Source organism: Artemia franciscana, chromosome 17 (assembly GCF_032884065.1).
Source record: "Artemia franciscana chromosome 17, ASM3288406v1, whole genome shotgun sequence".
Lineage (NCBI taxonomy): Eukaryota > Metazoa > Arthropoda > Branchiopoda > Anostraca > Artemiidae > Artemia > Artemia franciscana.
In genome coordinates, this window is record NC_088879.1 from 34975047 (window position 1) to 34998292 (window position 23246).

Genomic DNA, 23246 nt, shown 5'->3' on the forward strand with positions numbered 1-23246 from the left:
TAGAATTATGTTTCTTTGGGAAAAGGTTAAAATTTTTCTTGGATTCCCGCAAAAGAGTATACGTTACGTTTTGTTTAGGTTTTCATCTGATTACTAGCTATTAGTCTACTAGCTACTCCTACTCTGCTACTAGCTCACAAACACAAAAGTTTTTTAAAATAGGTTGAACTCAACTCCACCGCTATCTGTCACTATGAAAAACCGGTTTTACCAAGTTTAATTTTTGTTTTTTTACGTTTTACGTTTATTTTGCGTTTTTATGTAAAAAAAACTTTTATTTTGTTATGTTTTTTTTTTACGTTTTTTCAGTACAATGTATTGATTCAAAGGCACCAGTCACAAAAGACATAAACGATGAAACATTTTCCAAAGAAATTCTTGAAAGACAAGGCTAAATGGTTAAAAATGTTGTAATTTTTTGCCGAGAACCACAAAATTTATATGCTGGAAGCCCAATTGAAAAAGTCCATTTTTGATTTTTTTCAAATAATCTACCTTGCCTTTTTAATAAGTGTCTGTAGTCCTGTGGTGACGCAGTGGATTTGACCTTAGCTTGGTAATACGGGACCCAGAGATCGAATCACGCTGCAGGAATGCACTGCAGGGCCGACGCAGGGACCTTAGTAGTCAAGAAGCGTCGTTAATTCTTAAATAAAATAAGTGTCTGTAACCCCAGGAAAATCACTAATATGAAAACAATGATGTGTTGCTATACAATAGACCAGGGCTTCTTACACTTTTTTATATAGCGACCCCCTTCAAGCTTAGGAAATTTTAAACGACCCCCTCCTCCATATAATGAAATATATATTAACCGTAGATGTAGATGTAAAATCGTACTATTTTACAATGTAAATAAGATAAAGGATTAAAGAATACGTACCCATTCATTTCACATATATATAATTGGAAACGATGACGGGATATCGGTCGTAATAAAACACAATAAATAGAATGACATAAAACTATATCTATATATTCAATAGAAAAAATAAACTTTTGTAACAATTTTATTAATAAAAACATATTATTAACATCAAACAATATTAATGTGACGGATGTGATTGTTTATTTTTACATAAATAATTAAATCTAGGCTCAATTTGAGTTAGTGCAGATCGTAATAAATTTTCAACGTTTATTAAAGTTGAACGGTATTTTGATTTTATGTAAGTTAATGTGGAAAAGGCTGATTCACATAAATATGTTGTACAAAATGGCAGTAATTTGTTCATTGCCATTTCCGATAGTAAGGGGTATTCTGATTTGATTTCTATCCAAAATTCATGCACAGGCACTTGAGAAAATCTGAGTCGCAAGGTAGTATGGGAGTTCGGAGGTGATGGAGTTCGTCCGGAATGATGCAGACAATGTCTGTTGACCACGTACCTCTGGATATGGGGTTTCCCCTAACTAATCGCTCCGATCAGGGTGGCCTCAACCTCATGAGGTGGGTGGAGCCCACCCCAGGATTCTCAGTATCCAGGTAAATCCTGGCTCTAATCAGAATCCAGGCCTAGGGTCGGTTGGGCCTGCAACCCTCCACCTGAAATCGATTGCAACGAATAGCTTAGCAACTGCCTCGGATGACCGACCCTCTTTTATCCCATCACGACCCTTGCTCGCCCCTGGACTGAGAAATGACCAGCGTTTGAATCTCCTTGACCATGGTGGCCTCCGGATTGCCACCTGGAATGTATTGACATTGAACTTTCCCGGAGCAAAGACGCTTCTGGCGATGGAACTGAAGCGATTCCGCATCTCTATTGCTGGAATAACAGAAACCCACCTAGTCGGGAATGGGACTGATCCCATAGGTGAGGGATACCACCTTCTATGGTCTGGACAGACAACGACTAGGAGAAATGGGGTCGGACTAGTACTTGATAACAAGTCCATAAAGTGTCTACTGTCATTTACTCCCGTCTCGGATAGAATAGCTAATGCTCGACTGAGTCATAAACAAGGAAAAATGACAGTCCTTGTCTGCTATGCTCCGACAAATGAAGCCGACGACGAAGCAAAAGAAACTTTCTACTCTGCCCTGGCTAATGAACTGTCCAAGATATCCCCCCACGATATTGTCATCCTTTTGGGTGATATGAATGCAACAGTGAGCGACAACCACGACCTATGGCGGCAAGTCATCGGACCAGTTATTCCGGACCCTCTAAATGACAATGGGCTAAGGCTCCTTCAACTGTGCAGCATGCATAACCTTGTCATTACGAACACGCTGTTCGCAAGGAAGGATATCCACAAATACACATGGTACAGCAACGACGGCCGTACCAAAAAAATGATCGACTATATCATTGTCTCACAGAGATGGAGATCCTCGATTAGTAACTGCAGGACGTACAGGTCAGCCGAGATTGGTAACACTGACCATCGCCTCGTTGTAGCTAATATGCGACTGAGGCTCCAAGCCCAGCGCTCGCAACCTAGACCGACCAAGATTGATGTCTCTCCGATCAAGAGATACGGTCCAAGTATGCCATTGATGTCTCGAACCGCTTCGACGCACTCCTGCCATTTGAAAGTTCTGAGGACGCATGGATCTCGTTTAAGAAGAATGTCCTGGAGTCAGCGACCGCAAATATTGGAAGGGCGAAGCGTGCTAAGAAAGCATGGGTTCAGTTCGATACGCTTGACGTCATTGAGCAGAGACGCAAGGCAAGGCTTCTGGGCGACATGCCGACCTACAGGCGCCTCAATGGTGTCCGCAACAAGCTGATACAGCGAGACAAGAAACTGTTTGTGGAAAGGAAGGCAAACGAGCTGGAGGGCGCAGCCATGAAAGGGGACGTCGGGAGCCTCTACAAGCACCTCCGTGACCTCACAAGCGACAAAGCCCCCTCAGTTGCATCTGTTGTCTTTGCGGACGGCCAGCCAGTTAGTGACGAGGCCGCTCAGGTCAGTCGATGGAAAGACCACTTCTCAAGTCTCCTCAATGCCGATGCTGTAGCACAGACTGACCAGGAACTCGCACGCCTAGCTGCCAGCACTCAGGAAGTGCCGTCAAATGAACCAGAGACTTCCTTCACGACAGCAGAAATCCACTCTGCTTTGAAACGTCTAAAGAATAACAAAGCGGCAGGCGTATGCGGAGTATCCGCTGAGCTCCTGAAGTATGCTGGACCGGCGATGTTACTTTGGCTGCAAATGCTGTTTTCCGTGGTGTGGCGCACAGAATGGGTCCCGAAGGACTGGCGACTTGGCATAATCCTGCCCCTTTGGAAGAGAAAGGGGAGCAAGAGCATCTGCTCTAATTACAGAGGTATAACCCTTCTCTCAGTCCCTGGAAAGCTCTTTGCCATGACCCTGCTAGACAGATGCACGAGTATCCCCCGAAGAAAAAGGAGAGTTCAGCAGGCCGGATTTATGCCAGGGAGGTCCACTGTCGAACAAATCTTCACTATGCGCCAGTTAGTTGAGAAAACTAGAGAATTCAGGAGGAACGCATACGTGGCCTTCGTAGACTTCAAAGCTGCTTTTGACTCCGTCGATCGCAACTCTGTTTGGCTAATACTTAGATCGACGGGCCTACCAGATAAATACTGCAAACTTTTTGAAAAGCTGTACGAAGAGACCGAGAGTTGAGTCCAAGTCAACGGAAAACGGAGCACGACATTCAATATCAAAACTGGCGTTCGCCAAGGGTGTGCCGCCGCCCCGGAATTGTTCAATTGTGTGATAGACTATGTGATGACAAGAACTACAAATCGCCTGCCCTTTGGTCTGCAGTTTGGAGATCGCATTCTGACGGATGCGGACTTCGCAGACGATCTTGCTCTCGTTGCCGACTCAATCGACCAGCTGACCGACGCTCTGGAAGTCCTGAAGGAAGAGGCAGCAAAAGTGGGGCTGAAAATCAACTGGCTCAAAACTAAGATTATGGCAATTGAACCCCCAGGTCCAGTCTCGCACCCTGATACCATAACTGTCTGCGGAACACTTGTTGAAGTCGTTAAAAACTTCACTTACCTCGGCTCTGTGCTGTCCAATGATGGCTCCGTAGACGAAGAGGTATGCAGCCGAATATCGAAAGCCTCTTCCATCGTCGGTAGACTCAACAGTCTATGGAGAATGCCGCACATCTCAAGGCGTACGAAAATGCGAATCTATAACGCATCCGTAAGCTCCGTCCTGCTCTACGCGGCGGAAACCTGGCCCCTCAAATCAACCATCCTTAAAATGATAGACGGCTGTCAGACGAAACAGCTTCGCCGGATCGAGGGATTCCGGTGGGATGATTTTGTAAGCAACGCAAGGTTGCTTACTCTCACCTCCCAGGTGCCATTCTCCGTCCAGATAGCGCAGAGGTCTCTCAGATGGTTCGGACACCTCCTACGAATGCCGACATCAACGCCAGCCCGAATAGTGTACGACTTCGACCCAAAAGCCCATGGCTGGTCTCGCCCGAGGGGCAGACCTCAGACAAGGTGGAAAGACAGCCTCGACAAATTCTTGGTGATGGCCAACATTGCTGTCGACGAGGCGTCTCATTTAGCAGCAGACCGGTCCGCCTGGAGAAGTCAAGTTGCGAAGCTCTCTACGCCGCACCCCATGCGGCAGGAGCCTTAAGTCAAGTAAGTCAAGGTAGTATCACTTGTTAATTCGGCAAATTCTTCTTGTGCTTTTAAGTTTAAAAAATTTATTTCTTCCATTTCAATTGAGAATGGATTGCAAATCCATTGTTGTGTATCGATATCATTGGGAAAATACCTGTGCATGTAAACTTCCATATCCTTCAAATGATTAACTATAGTTTTTGTTATAGGAGTATCTTTTTTTGAAATATTGTTACTAATTATATACTCGTCAGTAAATGGAAACATTTCGAGCGATCCACTTTCCACTCTGTTCTTCCATATAAGAATTTTTTTAACAAAGGCCTCAAGTTTATTTTTTAACATAAACATATTAACGCAGACTCCCTGTATTGATAAATTCATATCATCGATTTTATCAAAAATATTTGCCAAATAGCATAGCTTGAGAAGCCATAAATTACCGTGAAATAATCGGCCAAATTAGAATTTTGCTCTGTTAGAAATATAAGAACTTCATCTTTTAAAGTTAATAATCGTTCCAAACTTCGACCTCTTGATTGTTAGCCACCTAACTTCAGCATGTAGCAATAAACTTGTATAATCCGAATCCACATCAATGCACAAATTTTTAAACAATTGACTATTAAGTGCTCGACTTTTAATAAAGTTAATGATTTTGACTGCATCAAAAAACACAGTGTTTAATTCTGGTGCAATTTTTTTAACAACAAGTGCCTCTCGGTGAATCATACAATGTGTAAATGTAATATGATCATTTCCAGCTTTAACAAATGCTGTAAAACCAAGATCTTGTCCGGTCATTGCTGCAGCACCGTCCGTGCACACACCAACACAATTTTTCCAATTTAATCATTCTTTTTCAAAAAACTCATTTACTTTTTTATATATATCTTTTCCACGAGTATGACCTTCCAGAGGACGACAAAACAGTATATCTTCATGAATGCTTCCCTCATAAATATATCTTACAAAAAGTAACAACTGTGCCATTTTTGAAATGTCTGTCGACTCGTCCAGTTGTATTGCAAACTTTGAGCTGTCTTTAAGCCTCATAAGAGGCTGTTGAAATTGATCATTGCTAATGTCTGAAATTCTTTTGGACACAGTTTAATTTGATAATGGAATTTTACTAATTTCAGCAGCATACTGTTTTCCATGAACAATTTCAGACATTCTTATAGCTGCAGGTAGTAAAAGTTGCTCTCCAATAGTAAAAGGCTTTTTCGTTTTTGCTATCAAATACGAAACTTCATACGATGCCAATAGATATTTATCATTCAAAGTAACATACTTCTCCAAAATGTTCTTTTCTTTCTTTGATGTTTGCAAAAGACGCTCAAAATATTCTGTTGGCTTTTTTGATAACGTTGCATGTTTAGTATTCAAATGTCGTTGCAGTTTTGACGGTTTCATGCTTTCTGCAGCCAAAACTTCTTTGCAAATTAAGCACACTGGTTGTTCTTCATTGTTGTGAGAAGAGCATGTGATGCCATACTGCAAATATGATTTGTCATATTTTCTATTTTTTCGTTTTGCTAGAAGTCGGATTTGAAGCACTGCAACTTGGTTGTGACGGCGTGGCAGACTTATTAGTTGGAAGTTTAATTAGCCATTTATCCATGATGGTTAAATAATAATAAATAATTAAACAAAATGCAGTTGAACTTTAACGTAATAATTAAAAAACACCAACTGAAAATTACACAGTAAATACACACATGTCGCTACGAAGACAAAGCTGAGTCCAAACAGTATGTGTAAGCTGTAGGGCGACGTGGCATCTGGGTACTTAAAATCACTAAGTTATCTTGCAAACACTGACGCCGACGGCCAGACATCAATGTCGAAGGTTCAGTTGAAAATCGAGGAGCGCGTTGTATTTATTATTTTAAATGCTACTTCCATATTTTCATTTATAGGCCCTACATAACAGTTTTGCATTGCCACTTTTTTCAAAAAAAAAGTTATAATAAAACTACAATAGTATTTTGTATGATTTTTATTTGTATTTATATTTGTACGTAGTGTGTATACTAATTTTAAAATTTTATTTATAGTGATTGAAAAGTATTAGATCTTTGTGACCCCCTTTAAGTAGTCTCGCGACCCCCCTGGGGGTCGCGACCCACAGTTTAAGAAGCCCTGTAATAGACAACGGCTTCCCTGGGGTACTTTTAAATTCGGTGTCTGGTGGTTTTCTGATGCTCACAAGAGTATATATATTTTGCTTTTCCATTATTATGCCTGAAGTCAAAAGGCAATTGAGTACATCTCACTATAAAGATTATACACGGTTAGTAGCTATAGCTATCATAGGAGGGTGACGAATTTTAAGCGTAGTTTGCTAATTATGTCCTGTTTTGTCTCACGGCTAGGGGGGGGGCAATTTATGGCTTTTAAGAAACATTATGCTGTGAATTAGGAGCAGTGGCGGTATTTCGTCAAAATCCTGGGGAGAGGTTAAAGTTGGAGCCAATTATCATAAAGGCAAAGATATACTAAAGAAAAATGACCCATTTTTCTGGATGCTTGAATTATACAGGCTCATATTAGTTTTGACAAGACTTTTTAAGAAACTATATTTAAGTCAGGGGGCGGGCAAACTGGTGGCTAGAATGGGGTCTGAAGGGGGCAGAAAATTAAACCCTGATCAGGAGGGGGTTAAAGGGACATAAAACTTTGTGTCAGGAAGGGAGAAAAATAATTTTTTTCTGATCGTCACAAAAGAGTTTGGACAATGGTTTGAAATTTTTTACATTTGTACTTCGACAAGCTATAACTTATCTTCAATGTTTTCTTACGGATTTTTTTTTTTAAATTAGCTTCTGAACACTTCTTATTATTGATTTGATTAACTTTAATTTTGTAAGACGGCACACACAAATTGAAAGTAAACCAATATGTTCTATTTTCTATGGATTTCAATTGACTTTTGATTTCAATTGACTATTGGATTTCAGTTGCTATCTCCCATTCATAGTGAGAACACTTAAACTCGTTTGACCAGTGTTATAATTTGTTCGTGTCATATCGGATGCAGAAAATTGATTTGGATTAGCCTGCTGCAAACCTAATTGGATAATATCTGGCGCTATTTGAAGCTGGGGGGTCGTAAAAAAGCCCCCCTTGCGTGTAAGTCTTTGTCTCATGTTGATTAGAGTTACTAATTAGTAGTTTACGATGTCGTCTTGGAAAATCGGAGATGTTGCGGTTGCTAAGTTTCAGGGCTATCCCCTGTGGCCAGTTAAAATTATTGGTGAAGTCAAGCAAGCGTCAGGTCCAGCAAAATTCACCGTTTTCTGCTACGGGTCGCATGATTTTCAAACAGTCTCTACCCAAAGCCTCCACGTTTCGTCTAAGGATGTGGCTAGAAAGGTATTTGTTGCTAAGAGCAAACTGGCCAAATCTGGTATATTTGTGTCAGAAAGTTTAACTAAAAAGCGACGAGAAATACTGCAACTGGCTCGTGATAGGTTAGGTAACCAGAACGTATGGTCCGATCACGGCCGTATTTTTGCTCGATCTGGAATTGACACTCGGCCACGCCAACTGTGGAGTTGTGACGACATCTAATCTGAATGTGTTTTTTTCTTTATATAGTTACAAATGTGTACTTCAGTATTTACATTCTTTCGTAGTAATAGTTCTTTAATAGGAAGTAGGATAATTTATTTATGAATGTTTTCGTGATTACTACGGTTAGAAAATAATCGCTTTTCGTTGGACAATATTTTGTCGAGTGATGTTGGTAGCCGGTCGGAATTTTCGGATAAACAGCCTGCAAGGCTTAGTAAATATGTTGCAGTAGATGATGTGAGTGCACCCGCTATGCTGTCCGGATTCCAGATTCTCCACTGGAATTGTCATTTAACTACGTCACATGAAGATGTAGTTGATATAATTAACAAACTTGACAATGAGGTGCAAGTGATAGGTATTTGTGAATCATTTATTAGTGAACAGTGTCCTGCTTCGTTATTTAATTTTCCAGGTCACACACTTATTTCCAAGAGCCGCTCAGCGATGGGAAGGGGAGGCTTAGCATTTATAATCAAGGATAATGTAAAATTTAAAGTAAGGGAAGATTTGTCTTTATGGATTGAAGGTAAGATTGAAACTTTTGCTATTGAAATAGTGACAAGTAATAATGATCCACTTCTTATTTCATTGGTGTATAGACCCCCTGGTGCTAGCCTGGATTTTTTCCTAGAGGAATTCGAAATTTTAATATCTGAAATAAATTGAAATTTTTGTAAAATTTTAATCGTGGGTGCCTTAAATTTTGATTTATTAGATCTTCAAGCCAAAAATTTGGATTTCCTTAATGTCATGCTTTCATTTGGTCTTTTCCCGTTAAACTCTATCCCATCCCGATTAATGGACCATTCTGCAACTTTGATTGATTATGTTTTCGTCAGTGAAGTTATGGTGGAAGATAACACGTGTGACGTATTAATCCATTCTGGTTCGGACCACTTACCGCTTCTTTGTTTGTTGCAGAAGTTATCAGATTGTAAAATTAAAAAAATAATAAGATTCTTCGGCGTGACATGAAAGAAGCTAATCTGGCTAAATTTAAAAATGAAGTTAGTTCGTTGGATTGGGAGGTGGTTTACAATGGAAAGGAGATGCTTCAAGAGCTTTTAATATTTTTTCAGATATTCCTTACCCTGTGTTTGAGAAAAATTGCCCATTGAATGAAATTAATTGCAAGAAAGCTAAACCGAGAAAGCCGTGGATTAATGATGAAATTTTGAGTTTAATAAGCCAAAGAAATAAATTGTATTGTCAATATCTTGATAATCCATCTGATGTGATTTTAAATGAGTTTAAAGAGTTGAGAAATTATGTAAATAATTCAAAAAGAAATGCAAAGAATGAGTATTATTTAAACCGTTTGAAGATTAAGGAAGATAAAATAAAAGATACTTGGGGAATTGTCCGTGAAGTGATAGGATGTGAAAAAAAGATACGAGTATAACCGATTTAAAAACTAATAATAGAATTATTCATAATAAATTGGAAATAGTAAATTACATGGGTGATTATTTTTCAAAAATTGGTAGTGTTATACAGAATGAGGTGTCTAGAGGTGGTTGTGCTGTCAACATTAACACAAATTCTTTAAGCATGCAGAATGGATTTGAATTTGTACCATATAATGTAGAAGAAGTTGAAAAAATTGTTTCTAGCCTTAAATCAAATTCTTCTGGTGTAGATGGATTGAACTTAAAGGCTTTTAATTATGTGTCGTTGTATCTTTTGCCGGTACTGGTCTATTTAATTAATCTCTCAGTGGTTAAAGGACCCGTCGGAACTGAAACGGTCTAAAATCATACTTTTACATAAAGGTGGGGACCCTCAGACCCCTGTAATTGGGAATCAATTTCCATTTTACCTTTATTTAGTAAAATTTACGAAAAAGTTATTTATAAACGATTATATAATTTTTTGGATTTGAAGAAAATTTTGTATAATGGACAGTTTGGTTTCAGAAGTAAACATTCCACTAGTCATGCAGTACACCATCTTTTAAGTTTTGTTGATAATGCGCTTGAAAATAATATTGTTTCTCTAGCTGTTTTTGTAGATTTCCGTAAGGCTTTTAACACGGTTGATTTTAATACTCTTCTAAGTAGACTAAGTGGGCTTGGGTTGGGTAGTACTTGTGTAAAGTGGTTTTCATCGTATTTGCATGGCCGGACTATCAAAGTTGCTTTATCAGATATATTAAGCAGAGAGTTCGGTGTTAAGTGTGGAGTGCCTCAAGGTTGCGTGCTGGGACCTCTACTTTATCTTATTTATGTTAATTCGTTGGCTTCACATGTTGGAGTTGAGGCGCTGACCTCTTTCGCGGACGACACTGCGATAACAGTAATTGGTAGTTGTTTGGTTGCACATAAGGCTAATTTAGCACTTGAAACGTTTGCGCAGTTTTACAGTAGGTAGTTCCCTAGCGGTTAACGCATCTAAAACAAATTACATTATCTTTAGTAGAACAGGTAGGTTACTTAATTATAATAATAACATTTTTTTTGGACATTTACCCATTAAACACGTTTTTGAAATTAGGTATTTGGGCATTTATTTACATTATGATATTAGTTGGAAAAAGCATTGTAGTGTTATGGTGCTAAAATGGCTAGGGGTCTAGGAATTTTGAGACGTGTAAAAAAAACTTTTCCATTCAAGATTTTAAAAATCATTTATTTTTCTCTTGTTCATCCTTATATAGATTACGGTTGTGTTCATTGGGCTAGCAATTTCTTTTCTAATTATAAAAGGATCCAGATTTTGCAAAATAAAAGCATTCGATTGACTGCGAACATAAAAGAGCAGGTTGAATCCAAAACTAGTGCTAGCTTTTCTCGGTGTAATGTTGTAAATGTTGGTCAGATTCGTGACTACCAGGCATCAATTTTTGTGTTCCAGAGCATGAAATATATATTCCCTGAATATTTTTCCATGAACCAGGAGTACCATAATTATGATACAAGAAATTCACAACTTTTAAGCCATGAACAAAGTAAAACAGTCAGATCATCATATGTGGTTCGTAATCTGGGGCCTTCTGTTTGGAATAGTCTGCCGGCTGGCATCAGGGAGTCTGTCACTTTATATGGGTTAAAAAATAAATTGAAAACATTTTATTTAAGTAATAGATTTTGAAGGGCAGGAGGTTTTTGATGTCTTTTTTTGCAGTTTCTTGGTGTGGGGTGGGGGCTGAATACCGGTAAATAATATTTAATAGGATTATTTTGTTGCATTTTGTTCATGTGTATGTGTTGTTGTTTTTTATATATAAGATAGGCTAGGTGGTTAATCATGAGATGTTATGTTTAAATATTTATTTATAAGATATAAATCATAATATGAAATTGAAGCACAAGTCCTTAGGACTTTCTTTTTGCTGCAATAATTTATTAGTGTTGTCTTTTTTATTTATGTTTGTATTGTAGATAAAATAAAACTTACCTACCTACCTACCTACTAAAGATACTCAGAAAGGACTTCCTTAATGTCTTACAGAATTTATTCTGAAATAGCCTGAAAAAGTTAGCCATTTAGATATTTAGGAAGATTCACAAGCTTATTAGAAAACTTCAATATTAATTAAGAATTCAGCTCAAGCTTTTTTTCTAAATATCTTAAATGCCAGTATTTTCCTTATGTAATTCGGAAAACTTACTAAAGTAGTAGACAACAATTAGTTGAAAATCAATATCAGTTTTTCAAAAACTTCGTAATTCTTAACTAATTGGCATCGTTCTCTACAAATCAATTTTTCCTTTCATTTGTCGTTTTCCTGCCATCTATAAGAAAAAATCTACGATTTTGCTTAAGTCAAAATCACTGTGTATTTAATTGAGAGTCTGCCATGTACCGTATATTCGCGTATATCACTTGGGAAAGATCAGTGCAGTTGCTGTTTTTGGTTTAGTTAGACTACTCCTCAAATTCTGTCGGTCATACAAGAATTCTTATAAAAATATTTTTGATTTTTGCTACAAACAATAAAGTATAGTTCAGTCACAACAAGACACGCCACCAACTAAAGAGTAACATGCCTGCCATCTATCTTTTGTATCCAGCCCACTTTATTCAGAAGAGGAGATCATAAGATTTTGGATTGGCTGACTCAGTCGTAAATTGAAAGTTCCATTGTTCGTTTCAGGGCCAAAAGTAATTGGAGGACAACCAGTCCCCCGACTTTGCCCTTTAGCCCTAGGGTACCTCACTAGCCTACCATAGAGTCAAATAATCGTTTAAAATTTTCTTTTTTTAATAGTCAAGACAAGGGCCTGTCCTCTAAAAATAACTAAATCAAATATTGTTCACAAATATGGCTTAGTATTAAGGGTTGCATTTTTGTGCCTTGGGTATCCAATAAGCTTCAAATTTTTAAGAATTGATACACAGGCCCAGCACGGCTGTGATAATTAAAAGTGCGAAATACGCCACTTTTGTAAGTTTTCAGGAGAGCCAAAAAACAGAAAAAAGTTTTGTCAGCTGTGGTCACTCTAAAGGATGAGACAAATAGAAGTTAAGGGAACACGTTCTAAGCCAACTTTTTATGTTCTTTTCAGCCGTATGTGCTAAATTTAAATATTCTGAGCAAATCCAAAATTAGTCCCTTTTACGGCACATGTCTCCTTTTTCCTGTAGATAGTTCCTATCTTCTTCTGTAAAAATATTCTGAGCAAACTCAAAATTAATCCATTTTGATGTAAGTCTCGTTCTTCTTTGACAAAAAAGGAGACAAATTCTGTTACAGCTCCATAACGGTACACAACGGTGCAAGGTAGTACTATTCTGACTGCAACATTCGATTCCTTGTGCTGAGTGCATATGTGATCACGACACATCGAATGCATACATTCGATTCCTTGTGTGAAATTTGAAAATTTCACAACTGTATTTTCAGTTGTAGGGTATAAATTTCTTGAAACTGTTTTGAGATGTATACTGGACAGCGGCTTCAGTACACCCCCTTCTCCTTTCCAAAATCTACAAATTTTTCAAAAGCTTATCACTCCCGACCCTTCCCTCTGTGAAATCATTTGCTGTTTTGTTTTACTTTTTATGTATTCAGTTCAATTTTTTTTTTAGCTTTAGTGAATCACTACTCAAAAGTGCAGCACACGTTATTAATGGTAAGAAATAAATACCACACTTGATACATGGGTAAGGGTACTGTAGTCAACGCTGCTATGAAATATTAATATTTGGATTGTATTTATTAATATAATCTTTATTTAATAACTACTCTTTCAAGTGATCCGTATATTGGTGCCTCTTATAACCGCCCTTTTTCTCAAAATTAATAATAATCTCGCATCCGCTTTACTTAGTGACATAATAAACATTTTATTTAAATTTACTTTAACTTTAATATCACCTATACTTAATTCAAACCTTTAATTTTTTTTCAAATGGCAGTAGCGAAATATAATTGATTAAACAAGGTATACTTCAACGATATACCAAATCGTAAAAATAACCTTCCCGGCTTTGCGGGGTACCCATCCGGGGTACCCCTTAAACCATGGAACTTTTTCAATAAAATTTACACAAATTATTTCTTTAAAAACCTTGTTTGTAATCAACCATACAACATCCATCATCATTCCATCCTTCCCTCAACCTCATGTCAACCCTAAGTGAAGTAGAAACATGTTTCGCCTCATTCCATCCTAATCTTTACGTCCTATTATCATTTTCCTTTAATAATTCCCACAAATAAATTACTGAATTCATTCTGATACCCCTTTGGCTGCTCAAATTTCAAAATAATAGTAATAACAAAAATATGCTGATCACAATGTATGTGATCACGACACATACACAGCATTTTGACAGATACATTTTGAACACATACATTATGAGCCAAAATGGCATACCTGCCGAGAGCAATTTTGCCGAAAATAACAGTTTTTGTCGAAACTGAGTTACAAAAAATATGTTGTGCAAATAAATTGTCTTTGGAATGGTCTAATTGACAATGCTGTAAGATGTCAGCGCTCTAGATAGAGCCGATTCTGAGATACAAACTTCAAAATTTTCTAACTCGTTTTTCTCGGAATTTCGGAAAAACAGGCTCGGCAAAACCACTCTCACCATCGCAGTTAAAAGTGCAAAATTCACACTTTTAATCATCACATCGGAGGAGGCTAGAAATTTTGCTTAAGAGGACAGGGTAGTTAGAGGGTTTTTGGGTCAGCCTATTGCCCGAAAGTCTATTACCTCTCACTGCTTTAAAATTTATATCTAAAAGTCTCTGGGAGAAGGGGACACAATTAATATGCCTTCAGAAACAACAAGTGATCTATTTTTCACAGAAAGGTTTCGTAGAAAATAGGTGGGTGGGTTTGGCCTTGGTGTCAAATCATATTAAAACTTCATGGTTTGTCGCTGGGCAAAGATGATCTTCAATCAAACAGTTCGTGGCATCGAACTGTAGTAAGGAGTGACCCGGCTCAATAGTAAACGAAACTCTAAAAAACGGAATTTTGATGCTAAAAGATACATCAAAAGAATCGGATTTTCATGCTGATTTTAAATATATAATTTTCGTCAAATTTACTCTTTGTCATCGAAAGTTAAGAGCCTGAGAAAATTTTGCCTCATTTTGGAAAATAGGGGGAAACATCCTCTAAAAGTCATAGAATCTTAACGAAAATTACACCATCGCATTCAGCCTATCAGAGAACCCTATAACAAAAATTTCAAGCTCCTATCTACAAAAATGTGGAATTTCATATTTTTTGCCAGAAGACAGATCACGGCTGCGTGTTTGTTTTTTTGTTTGTTTGTTTTTTTTTTCCTAGGGGTGATCGTATCGACCCAGTGGTCCTAGAATGTCACAAGAGGGCTCAATCTAACGGAAATAAAAAGTTCTAGTGTCCTTTTTAAGTGACCAAAAAAATTGGAGGGCACCTAGGCCCCCTCCCACGCTCATTTTTTCCCAAAGTCAACGGATCAAAATTTTGAGATAGCCACTTTGTTCCACATAGTCAAAAACCACAATAACTATGTCTTTGGGGATGACATACTCCCCCACAGTCCCTGGGGGAGGGGCTGCAAGTTACAAATTTAGACCAGTGTTTACATACAGTAATGGTTATTGGGAAGCGTACAGACGTTTTCAGTGGGATTTTTTTGGTTTGGGGGTGGGGTTGAGGGGAGGGGGCTATGTGGGAGGATCTTTCCTCTGATGAATATGTCATGGGGGAAGAGAAATTCAATGAAAAGGGCGTGGGATTTTCTAGCATTACTATTAAAAAAAAAACAATGAAAAAATAAACATGAAAAAGTTTTTTCAACTGAAGTAAGGAGTAGCATTAAAACTTAAAACGAACAGAGATTATTACGCATATGAGGGGTTCTAAAAATACTTTAGCATAAAGAGCGAGGTATTTAGGAGAAGATAAATACCTCGCTCTTTATGCTAAAGTATTTTTAGTAATTTAAAATATTTATTCTTCGGCTTTTCTGATTCAGGGGTCATTCTTAAAGAATTGGGACAATACCTAAGATTTAGCATAGAAAGCGAGGTATTACCGAGGGGACAAACCCCCTCATATACATAATAAAAATATAAAAATATAGAAGTTTGTTACGTAAGTTAATTCGTAAGTTACATATATTTTTTACTAATAAAAACGTTCGTTAAAAATTAAAAGTTTTAGTTGCCTTTTTAAGTAACTGAAAAATTGGAGGGCAACAGGGCTCCTTCCCCACCCCTTATTTTTCAAAATCGTCTGATCAAAACTAAGAGAAAGCCATTTAGCCAAAAAAAATAATTAATATAGAAATTTCATTTTAATAGTTTATGTGCGGAGAGCCAAAATCAAACATGTATTAATTCAAAAACGTTAAGAAATTGAATATAAAAAAAAAACTAGTTTTTTTTACTGAAACTAAGGAGCGACATTAAAACTTAAAACGAACAGAAATTACTCCGTATATGAAATGGGTTGTCCCCTCCACAATCCCTCGCTCTTTACGCTAAAATTTGACTCTTTGCCACAGTTCTACTTTTAAAACAATTAAAAACTTGAGGGTAAAGAGCGAGGGATTGCGGAGGGGACAACCCATTTCATATACGGAGTAATTTCTGTTCGTTTTAAGTTTTAATGTCGCTCCTTACTTTCAGTAAAAAAACTAGTTTTTTTATTTAATTCTTATAGAGGGGATAGGGTTAGGGACAAGAAGAAAGAAAGTAGTTTTTATTTTTCTTGGACTGGTTTGAAATCTAAAGCCTTAAATATCTTTACTTAGGGGACTCAAATCCACAAAATAAAACTAGGTTTGGATACAATACTCTCCAAAAAGCAATGTCTTTATATCCCAAGTATTCTTATATCCTGGGGTCAAGTAGGCGTCAAGTCCCAAAGAAACAGAAATAAGTATTTTCTCACACGAAAATAGGTCCTATAGAAGGGCCGATACAGATTTCTTCCCGACCAGCTTGACTTTTTTGGGGATAGTACCCTGTAGCAGGGTGATCTTTAGTTTTTTTGTGGGAAAACAACAAGATAGGTCAGCTAGAAATGGATCTTGGCCAAAAGTACCCTAATATACAACTTTTTGTAGGCTGGTGTTACAGCCTTCTGAAGACTTGATAAAAGAGATTTCATCGATAATGGAGCTCGAAAAAAGGTCAAATTTTGTTTTTGGTCCTAAAGACTCGAAGCATTTGGGACCAGAGGATCTGGAAAAAGACTGAAAACATAGGTTGTCTCATATAGGTTTGGAAATTACACACATAGGTCCTTAGACCCATATATACAAACAAATTATAAGCTAGGGCCATGGGGTTCCCAAAAACTGATGTCCAAAAAAAGGGCGATCAGGGTTTTTTTTTGCAGCTCGCATGATTGCTATTAGTCCATTGGGTCACCAGAATATAGGGCCCAAATTATTTCCCATTCAACCGAGATTAGGCAACTATATAGAACACGTTTGATCAGCTCAGATCGAAGGAGATTGGGATCAAACCAGTCAAAATAATCGGAAGGGGTTGAGAGTTTTTCTTTCTCCATATGGCTTGTTTTTTCTCTGATTGGCTAGCATTAATATATTATTGTACCATCTATTATAATATCACATGATCAAGTATTTTAGTGTAATTAGAATAAAGTTGTTGTATCAAGATGCTTTATTCAGCATGATAGAGGCTATGTTTTTCGTTTTAAGACAACAAAACAGGATTCATTTTTGGTAGTGCAGTGGTACTGCCTAGGTTAAGCGTGATATGGCTTCCTTTTATGTATTTTTTTAATCCCAGGCTATGTCATATATAAGGAGTAGTCTTAGAAAATTTGAAAGGAGCTCATTCTACCGAATTTTGTAAGTTCTAGAGGCCTTTTCAAGAGTCGAAAGTGATTGGAGGGCAATTGGCCCCCTCCCTTGTCCTTTTAGCTATCCTTCTTAAACCCCAAAGACATCCTACGAGAACTTGTAAATAACCATCTCCTTCAAAAAAGGTTCGATAAGTATGCTTCCAGGAATGGCACGGCCCCTACAGGCCCCAGGGCAAAGGCTGTAAATAATACAAGTTTTCCCTTGTCTAAGACTTGTTTTATAACAGAGAAAGCGGGGCGTGTTTGGCCCTGGGTGTACAATTAGATTGAAGATTATTCTATGGGAAAGGATAATAGCACATTTTTTTGGGAGTTGTGGGATAGGGGGCTAGATATGCGGAAATAAGCCAAGAACTTGTTGATCCTGATCAGTTGTATGGCGAGCGATCTGTTATAGATCATTTGCTAGACCAAGATTCCCAGTTCTTCTATCAAGTATACTCTGAAAATGACACACGTACCCTAGTAAACCAAAGGGCACAATGTGCGCTTGGTTTTTCAAATTATTTACAATATCTTGGAGATGCCACTAGGGATTGAGTAGAAACTTTTTTAAATTGTTGTAGGGGATTGGGTTAGAAGCCATTCAAAGGGGGAGCCTGGGTAAGCCGCCTTAGGAACAGTGGCTGGGGCATACCACTTCTTAGGGGACGCCATGGCTTTGAATTTATATTTAAGTTTGAGTCAGGACGTGGGCGCCATAATTAAATTTGCCCCGGGCACCACCAGCCCTAAGAACGGCCCTGGACCAGGTGACGTTAAATTTTTGATTTGGAGAGGGGGCAGACGTAAGACTAAAGAAACTAGGTGCATCCAATTTATTGAAAGACCAAGTGTACAATTTCATGAGAATCATTTGGGAGATCGACCTGAACATTTGCGTAATATTTGGCTAAGGAAGGTAGATAGAGGGTGTGGCAAAATAAATCTAAATCTAATGTTGGAGGGAGGGGGAATGGCCTAAACAACTTTTGTCTTCAGTCCAGAATGCTAAGTTCTCAAAATGTCGTATTTACAGCATCTCAGGAATAGCTATGGATGTTAAGTTGAAACTCTTAGGGAATGTGGACAGGGATGTTGAACTAAGTAAAAAAATACGATATAGATCTAGGTTATCAAAATTTCATATCTGCAATATCTTGGGTCAGGAACAGAAATTAATAGTTTAAGGATCAAATGGAAGTTTTAGTGGAATTCTCGAGAGGCGGGAGAGAATGAAAGTGGATTTTAAGTTTATGCAAGAAAATAATCTTACAACAACAAAATGTATGAGATAATTGATAACATTAGAAAATAATGATAAATTCACATTATCACAAAATGGTTATTGCAATGGTTATCTATCTAAGATATCATTATGCTTAATCCAAAGGTCTTGCGTTTAAGTGAATTCATCTGGAATTTTATCTATTTTGTAACAAAAGGACCTCTAAATAATAAAGCAGATATAGAATGCCGAAAGACTAATATTAATTCGTAATTTTCTGAAATGCTTTAAATTAAGGCCAAAGAGGGGTCTCAACTCGAAGCTGATACCATAGTCTCTCTTTCTCTCTCTCTCTCTCTCTCTATCTCTCTGTCTCTCACTCTCTCTGTCTCTCTCTCTCTCTCTCTCTCTCTCTCTCTCTCTCTCTCTCTCTCTCTCTCTCTCTCTCTCTCTCTCTCTCTCTCTCTCTCTCTCTCCTCTCTCTCTCTCTCTCTCTCTCTCTTTCTCTCCGGTAGTATAGAAAGATCTTCTGAAACCCGGGGTGGAATTTCCAATTACCGGCCCTACCCTTTTTTGGATTTTTGTTTTCTAACTATTTAACATACAATTAACAAAACTCATTTAATTTGTGTATATTATGGAACTAAAGAAGTGTAAGGAAAAGTAGGTCATTGCCTTTTAAAGACTTTGTATGTGAACATTAAAGTCAAAATAACTTAGTACGCAATAAAGTATAAACAAAATACAATACTTTTAAATATAGTAGTCCTACTAATGTAAATAACAATACTACTACTACTACTACTAATAACTCACTGCAGCACCAAGCCGCCTGAGGCCAACACAGCTACGCACGCTTCTCCTCCAACCTAATCTATTTAAAGCCTCCCTCTTTACACCCTCCCAGGAAGTTCCCATTTCCTTTAAATCCTTATTTATGACATCCTCCCAACCCAGACAAGGACGACCTGCTTTCCGTGTAGCCCCAGACGGTTGGCCAAAAAGGACAATCTTCGGTAATCTGTCATCCTTCATCCGTAGAACGTGGCCTAGCCATCTCAACCTTTCTTTCATTATAGCCCCAGAAAGCGGGATTGAACCACACTTTTCGTACAACCTACTGTTTGAAATACGGTCAGTCAGCCGGGTACCCAGAACAATCCGTAGGCAATTTCTCTGGAAAACATCTAGTAAATTTTCATCTGCTTTTCGGAGTGTCCATGCTTCAGAGCCATATTTGACCACTGTCATCACTGTAGCTTCCAATATTCTAATCTTGGTTTGTAGGCTTATCTTTCTATTCTTCCAAACTTTTTTTAACTGTGAAAAAACACCCTGAGCTTTAGCTATTCTACTTTTAACATCTTCACTGCTCCCACCATCTTTACTAATAATACTACCAAGGTAACTGAAGCTCCCAACCTGATCAATCTTTTCGTTACCTAAGGTCACCTGTTCATCTTCACTTATTCCTAGCCTTAGTGACTTAGTCTTCTTAACATTAATTTTCAAGCCTATTTTAGCACCCTGAACTCGCAAAACCTCTAAAAATTCATTCATTTTGCTCACACTTTCATCTAATATGCTTAAATCATCAGCATAATCTAAGTCCAGGAGCGTTCTTCCTCCCCATTTGATTCCATGGTCTCCAATTGCCTTTCCTGTGCTCCTTAAGACGAAGTACATCAAAATGATCCATATAAAGGGGGATAGAACACAACCCTGCTTAACTCCTGATTTAATACAAAACCAGTTGCTAACCATATAACAACAATGTTATGATAATTGTGACTATTATATGTGTCATAATGATTAATCAGTAATTATTGGGTGTGTCATAAAAAGAAATTGCTAATTGGAAATCCTACCACTGCCTTCCATGTCAAAAGGAATAGAAGATGGTTGTGAGAACTATTTTCAAAGCATCGTTTCGTAATGAGTAACAAACTGACTAGCAATAAAGTAATAAACAGAAGAAAAAACAACCTTTTTGGAACAGTTTTTCATGATCCCTTACAAAAATGGCACCTGGGGCGGTTCATCCTTCTCCTCGTCCCCTTTCTACGCCACTTTCCCTCCCTCCCGTGAAACAAGAGCCACGAAAAGAAAGACAAGTTTAAATTTCACTTTATCAGATCCACTTTGTGACGTTTTAAAAGTAAAAAGAAATATTTTTTTTCGTTAAAACATTGTTTGAAGATAGGGATTTAAAATTTTTTTAGAATTATATCTTAATTTGAAAAAAAATAAAAAGACACAATTCTGTTATTGCTAGTGGCAGTTCTTGTCAGACAACATGCACAAAAGAGAAAAAAAATGGTTTATAGAAATGATTTATATGAGAAATATTTCAATAAAAAACACAAAATTAGCAGCAGTTCCTATAAAAACCAAGCACAATAAAAATGATAGCGTATATTCTTTTGCGAGGGCCAAAGACGAACATTTTTCCCTTTTTCCCGAATGTAAAGTCCCTGAGCCTCTCTACCCCCAAAAGTGCTTTCTTGTAAGGTTTACCCAGTCGTAAGCCAAAACAGGGCATACTCACGAATGATACGTGTAAAAAATCGTAGCCATTTTCACTAAGTCTCCTGACTGTTTGCAATCTCTATAATGAGAGATAGTTGCCTGCCTTCATGATTAAGGCACAAAGCAATAAGATCACTTATATTCTTGTGATGATCGAAAACCAAGTCACTGATAGAAAAATACACCAGAGAAATACTGGCTTCGGTTACCCTTTGTATAGCCTTTCGTAGAGAAGGAAAAATAGTATGTCGAAACATCACTAACCACTAAAGTCATTGTTAGCTGCATCTGCTACTATTGTTCAGCATTTCAAATTCTAAGGGAGTATTTAAAATTCGTTGTTTAGATTATAAGGCTAAATCCCTTTGTCATTTTCAAGAATTTTTGGGATTAGATTAGAACATTCACAAAAATTGGCCGTGTGATCAATTCCATTCTTGTACCTTTGTCTCCACCTTCGAACCCAAGGTGTCTCCAACAGGGACAACAAGCTCCACCTTGGTTGTCCACCTTGGTTGTCCACCTTGGCATTCCTCCAAGCTCGGTGGATGACGGGTTTGCTCTCCAGGATAAATTTAACATTCAAGAAGTATTTATTTCTTATCTAATATTGGCAAAATAGCTTCTTCTTCAGTAAGCTTTACTACTACATCTAAAAGCAGCTTAAAGTCCACCGAGGCTAATACAGTGGCACAAGTATTTTTTCCATTTCAATCTATTCGAAGCTTCATTCTTCACCTCCTAGCATGTAGTTAAAATCTCCTTTAAATTAATTCCTTAGGGACTCTTCCCCCTCCCATTCAGTGACCCTTCTTCTTCAGTAAGCCTTACTATTACTACTAAAAGCCGCTTGAAGTCCACCAAGGCTAATACAGTGTCACAAGTATTTTTTCCATTTCAATCTATTTGAACCTTCATTCTTCACCTCCTAGTATGTAGTTAAAATCTCCTTTAAATTAATTCCTTAGGGACTCTTCCCCTCCCATTAAATGACCCTTCTTCTTCAGTAAGCCTTACTATCAAACAGTTCGTGGTAACGAACTGTAGTAAGGAGCGACCCGGCTCAATAGTAAAAGAAACTCTAAAAAACGGAATTTCGATGCTAAAAGATATATCAAAAGAATCGAATTTTTATGCTGATTTTAAATATATAAGTTTTATGAAATTTAGTCTTTGTCATCAAAAGTTACGAGCCTGAGAAAATTTGCCTTATTTTAGAAAATAGGAGGTAACACCCCCTAAGAGTCATAGGATCTTAACGAAAATCACACCATCGTATTCAGCGTATCAGAGAACCCTAATGTAGAAGTTTCGAGCTCCTATCTATAAAAATGTGGAATTTCGTATTTTTTGCCAGAAGACAAATCACGGGTGTGTGTTTATTTGTTTTTTTGTTGTTTTTTTTTTCCCAGGGGTCATCGTATCGACCAAGTGGTCCTAGAGTGTTGCAAGAGGGCTCATTCTAACGGAAATGAAGAGTTATAGTGCCCTTTTTAAGTGACCAAAAAAATTGGAGGGCACCTAGGCCCCCACCCACGCTCATTTTTTTTCCAAATTCAACGGGTCAAAATTTTGAGATAGCCATTTTGTTCCGCATAGTCGAAAACCATAATAACTATGTTTTTGGGGATGACTTACCCCCCACAGTCCCTGGGGGAGGGGCTGCAAGTTACAAACTTTGACCAATGTTTACATACAGTAATGGTTACTGGGAAGTGTACCGACGTTATCAGGGGGATTTTTTTGGTTTGGGTGTGGGGTTCAGGGGAGGGGGCTATATGGGAGGATCTTTCCTTGGAGGAATATTTCATGGGGGAAGAGAAATTCAATGAAAAGGGTGCAGGATTTTCTAGCATTACTATTTAAAAAAACAATGAAAATATAAACATGAAAAAGTTTTTTCAATTGAAAGTAAGGAGAAGCATTAAAACTTAAAACGAACAGAGATTATTACGCATATGAGGGGTTCTAAAAATACTTTAGCATAAAGAGCGAGGTATTTAGGAGGAGATAAATACTTCGCTCTTTATGCTAAAATTTTTTAAAATAATTTCAACTATTTATTCT

At 37.6% G+C, this 23246-nt stretch overlaps 3 protein-coding genes across 3 annotated transcripts; 1 reads left to right on the plus strand and 2 right to left on the minus strand.

The window, feature by feature from the left end:
• The first annotated feature begins 1738 nt into the window (after positions 1–1738).
• On the plus strand, positions 1739–2737 carry LOC136037546 (craniofacial development protein 2-like). Its single transcript, XM_065720269.1, has one exon. The coding sequence runs from the start codon at positions 1739–1741 to the stop codon at positions 2735–2737; it is 999 nt and encodes a 332-aa protein (XP_065576341.1).
• Positions 2738–5069: 2332 nt separating this feature from the next.
• LOC136037548 (SCAN domain-containing protein 3-like) lies at positions 5070–5378 on the minus strand. The gene has a single exon (XM_065720270.1). The coding sequence runs from the start codon at positions 5376–5378 to the stop codon at positions 5070–5072; it is 309 nt and encodes a 102-aa protein (XP_065576342.1).
• A 306-nt stretch (positions 5379–5684) lies between these two features.
• Positions 5685–5990, minus strand: LOC136037549 (protein FAM200B-like). The gene has a single exon (XM_065720272.1). It carries the CDS (start codon positions 5988–5990, stop codon positions 5685–5687), a length of 306 nt encoding a protein of 101 aa, XP_065576344.1.
• Between the last annotated feature and the right edge of the window lie 17256 nt (positions 5991–23246).

Bases quoted from the DNA above. Each gene is read 5' to 3' on its own strand.
- LOC136037546 (XM_065720269.1), top strand. From the start codon at position 1,739: ATGGAACTGAAGCGATTCCGCATCTCTATTGCTGGAATAACAGAAACC.
- LOC136037548 (XM_065720270.1), bottom strand. From the start codon at position 5,378: ATGACCGGACAAGATCTTGGTTTTACAGCATTTGTTAAAGCTGGAAAT.
- LOC136037549 (XM_065720272.1), bottom strand. From the start codon at position 5,990: ATGAAACCGTCAAAACTGCAACGACATTTGAATACTAAACATGCAACG.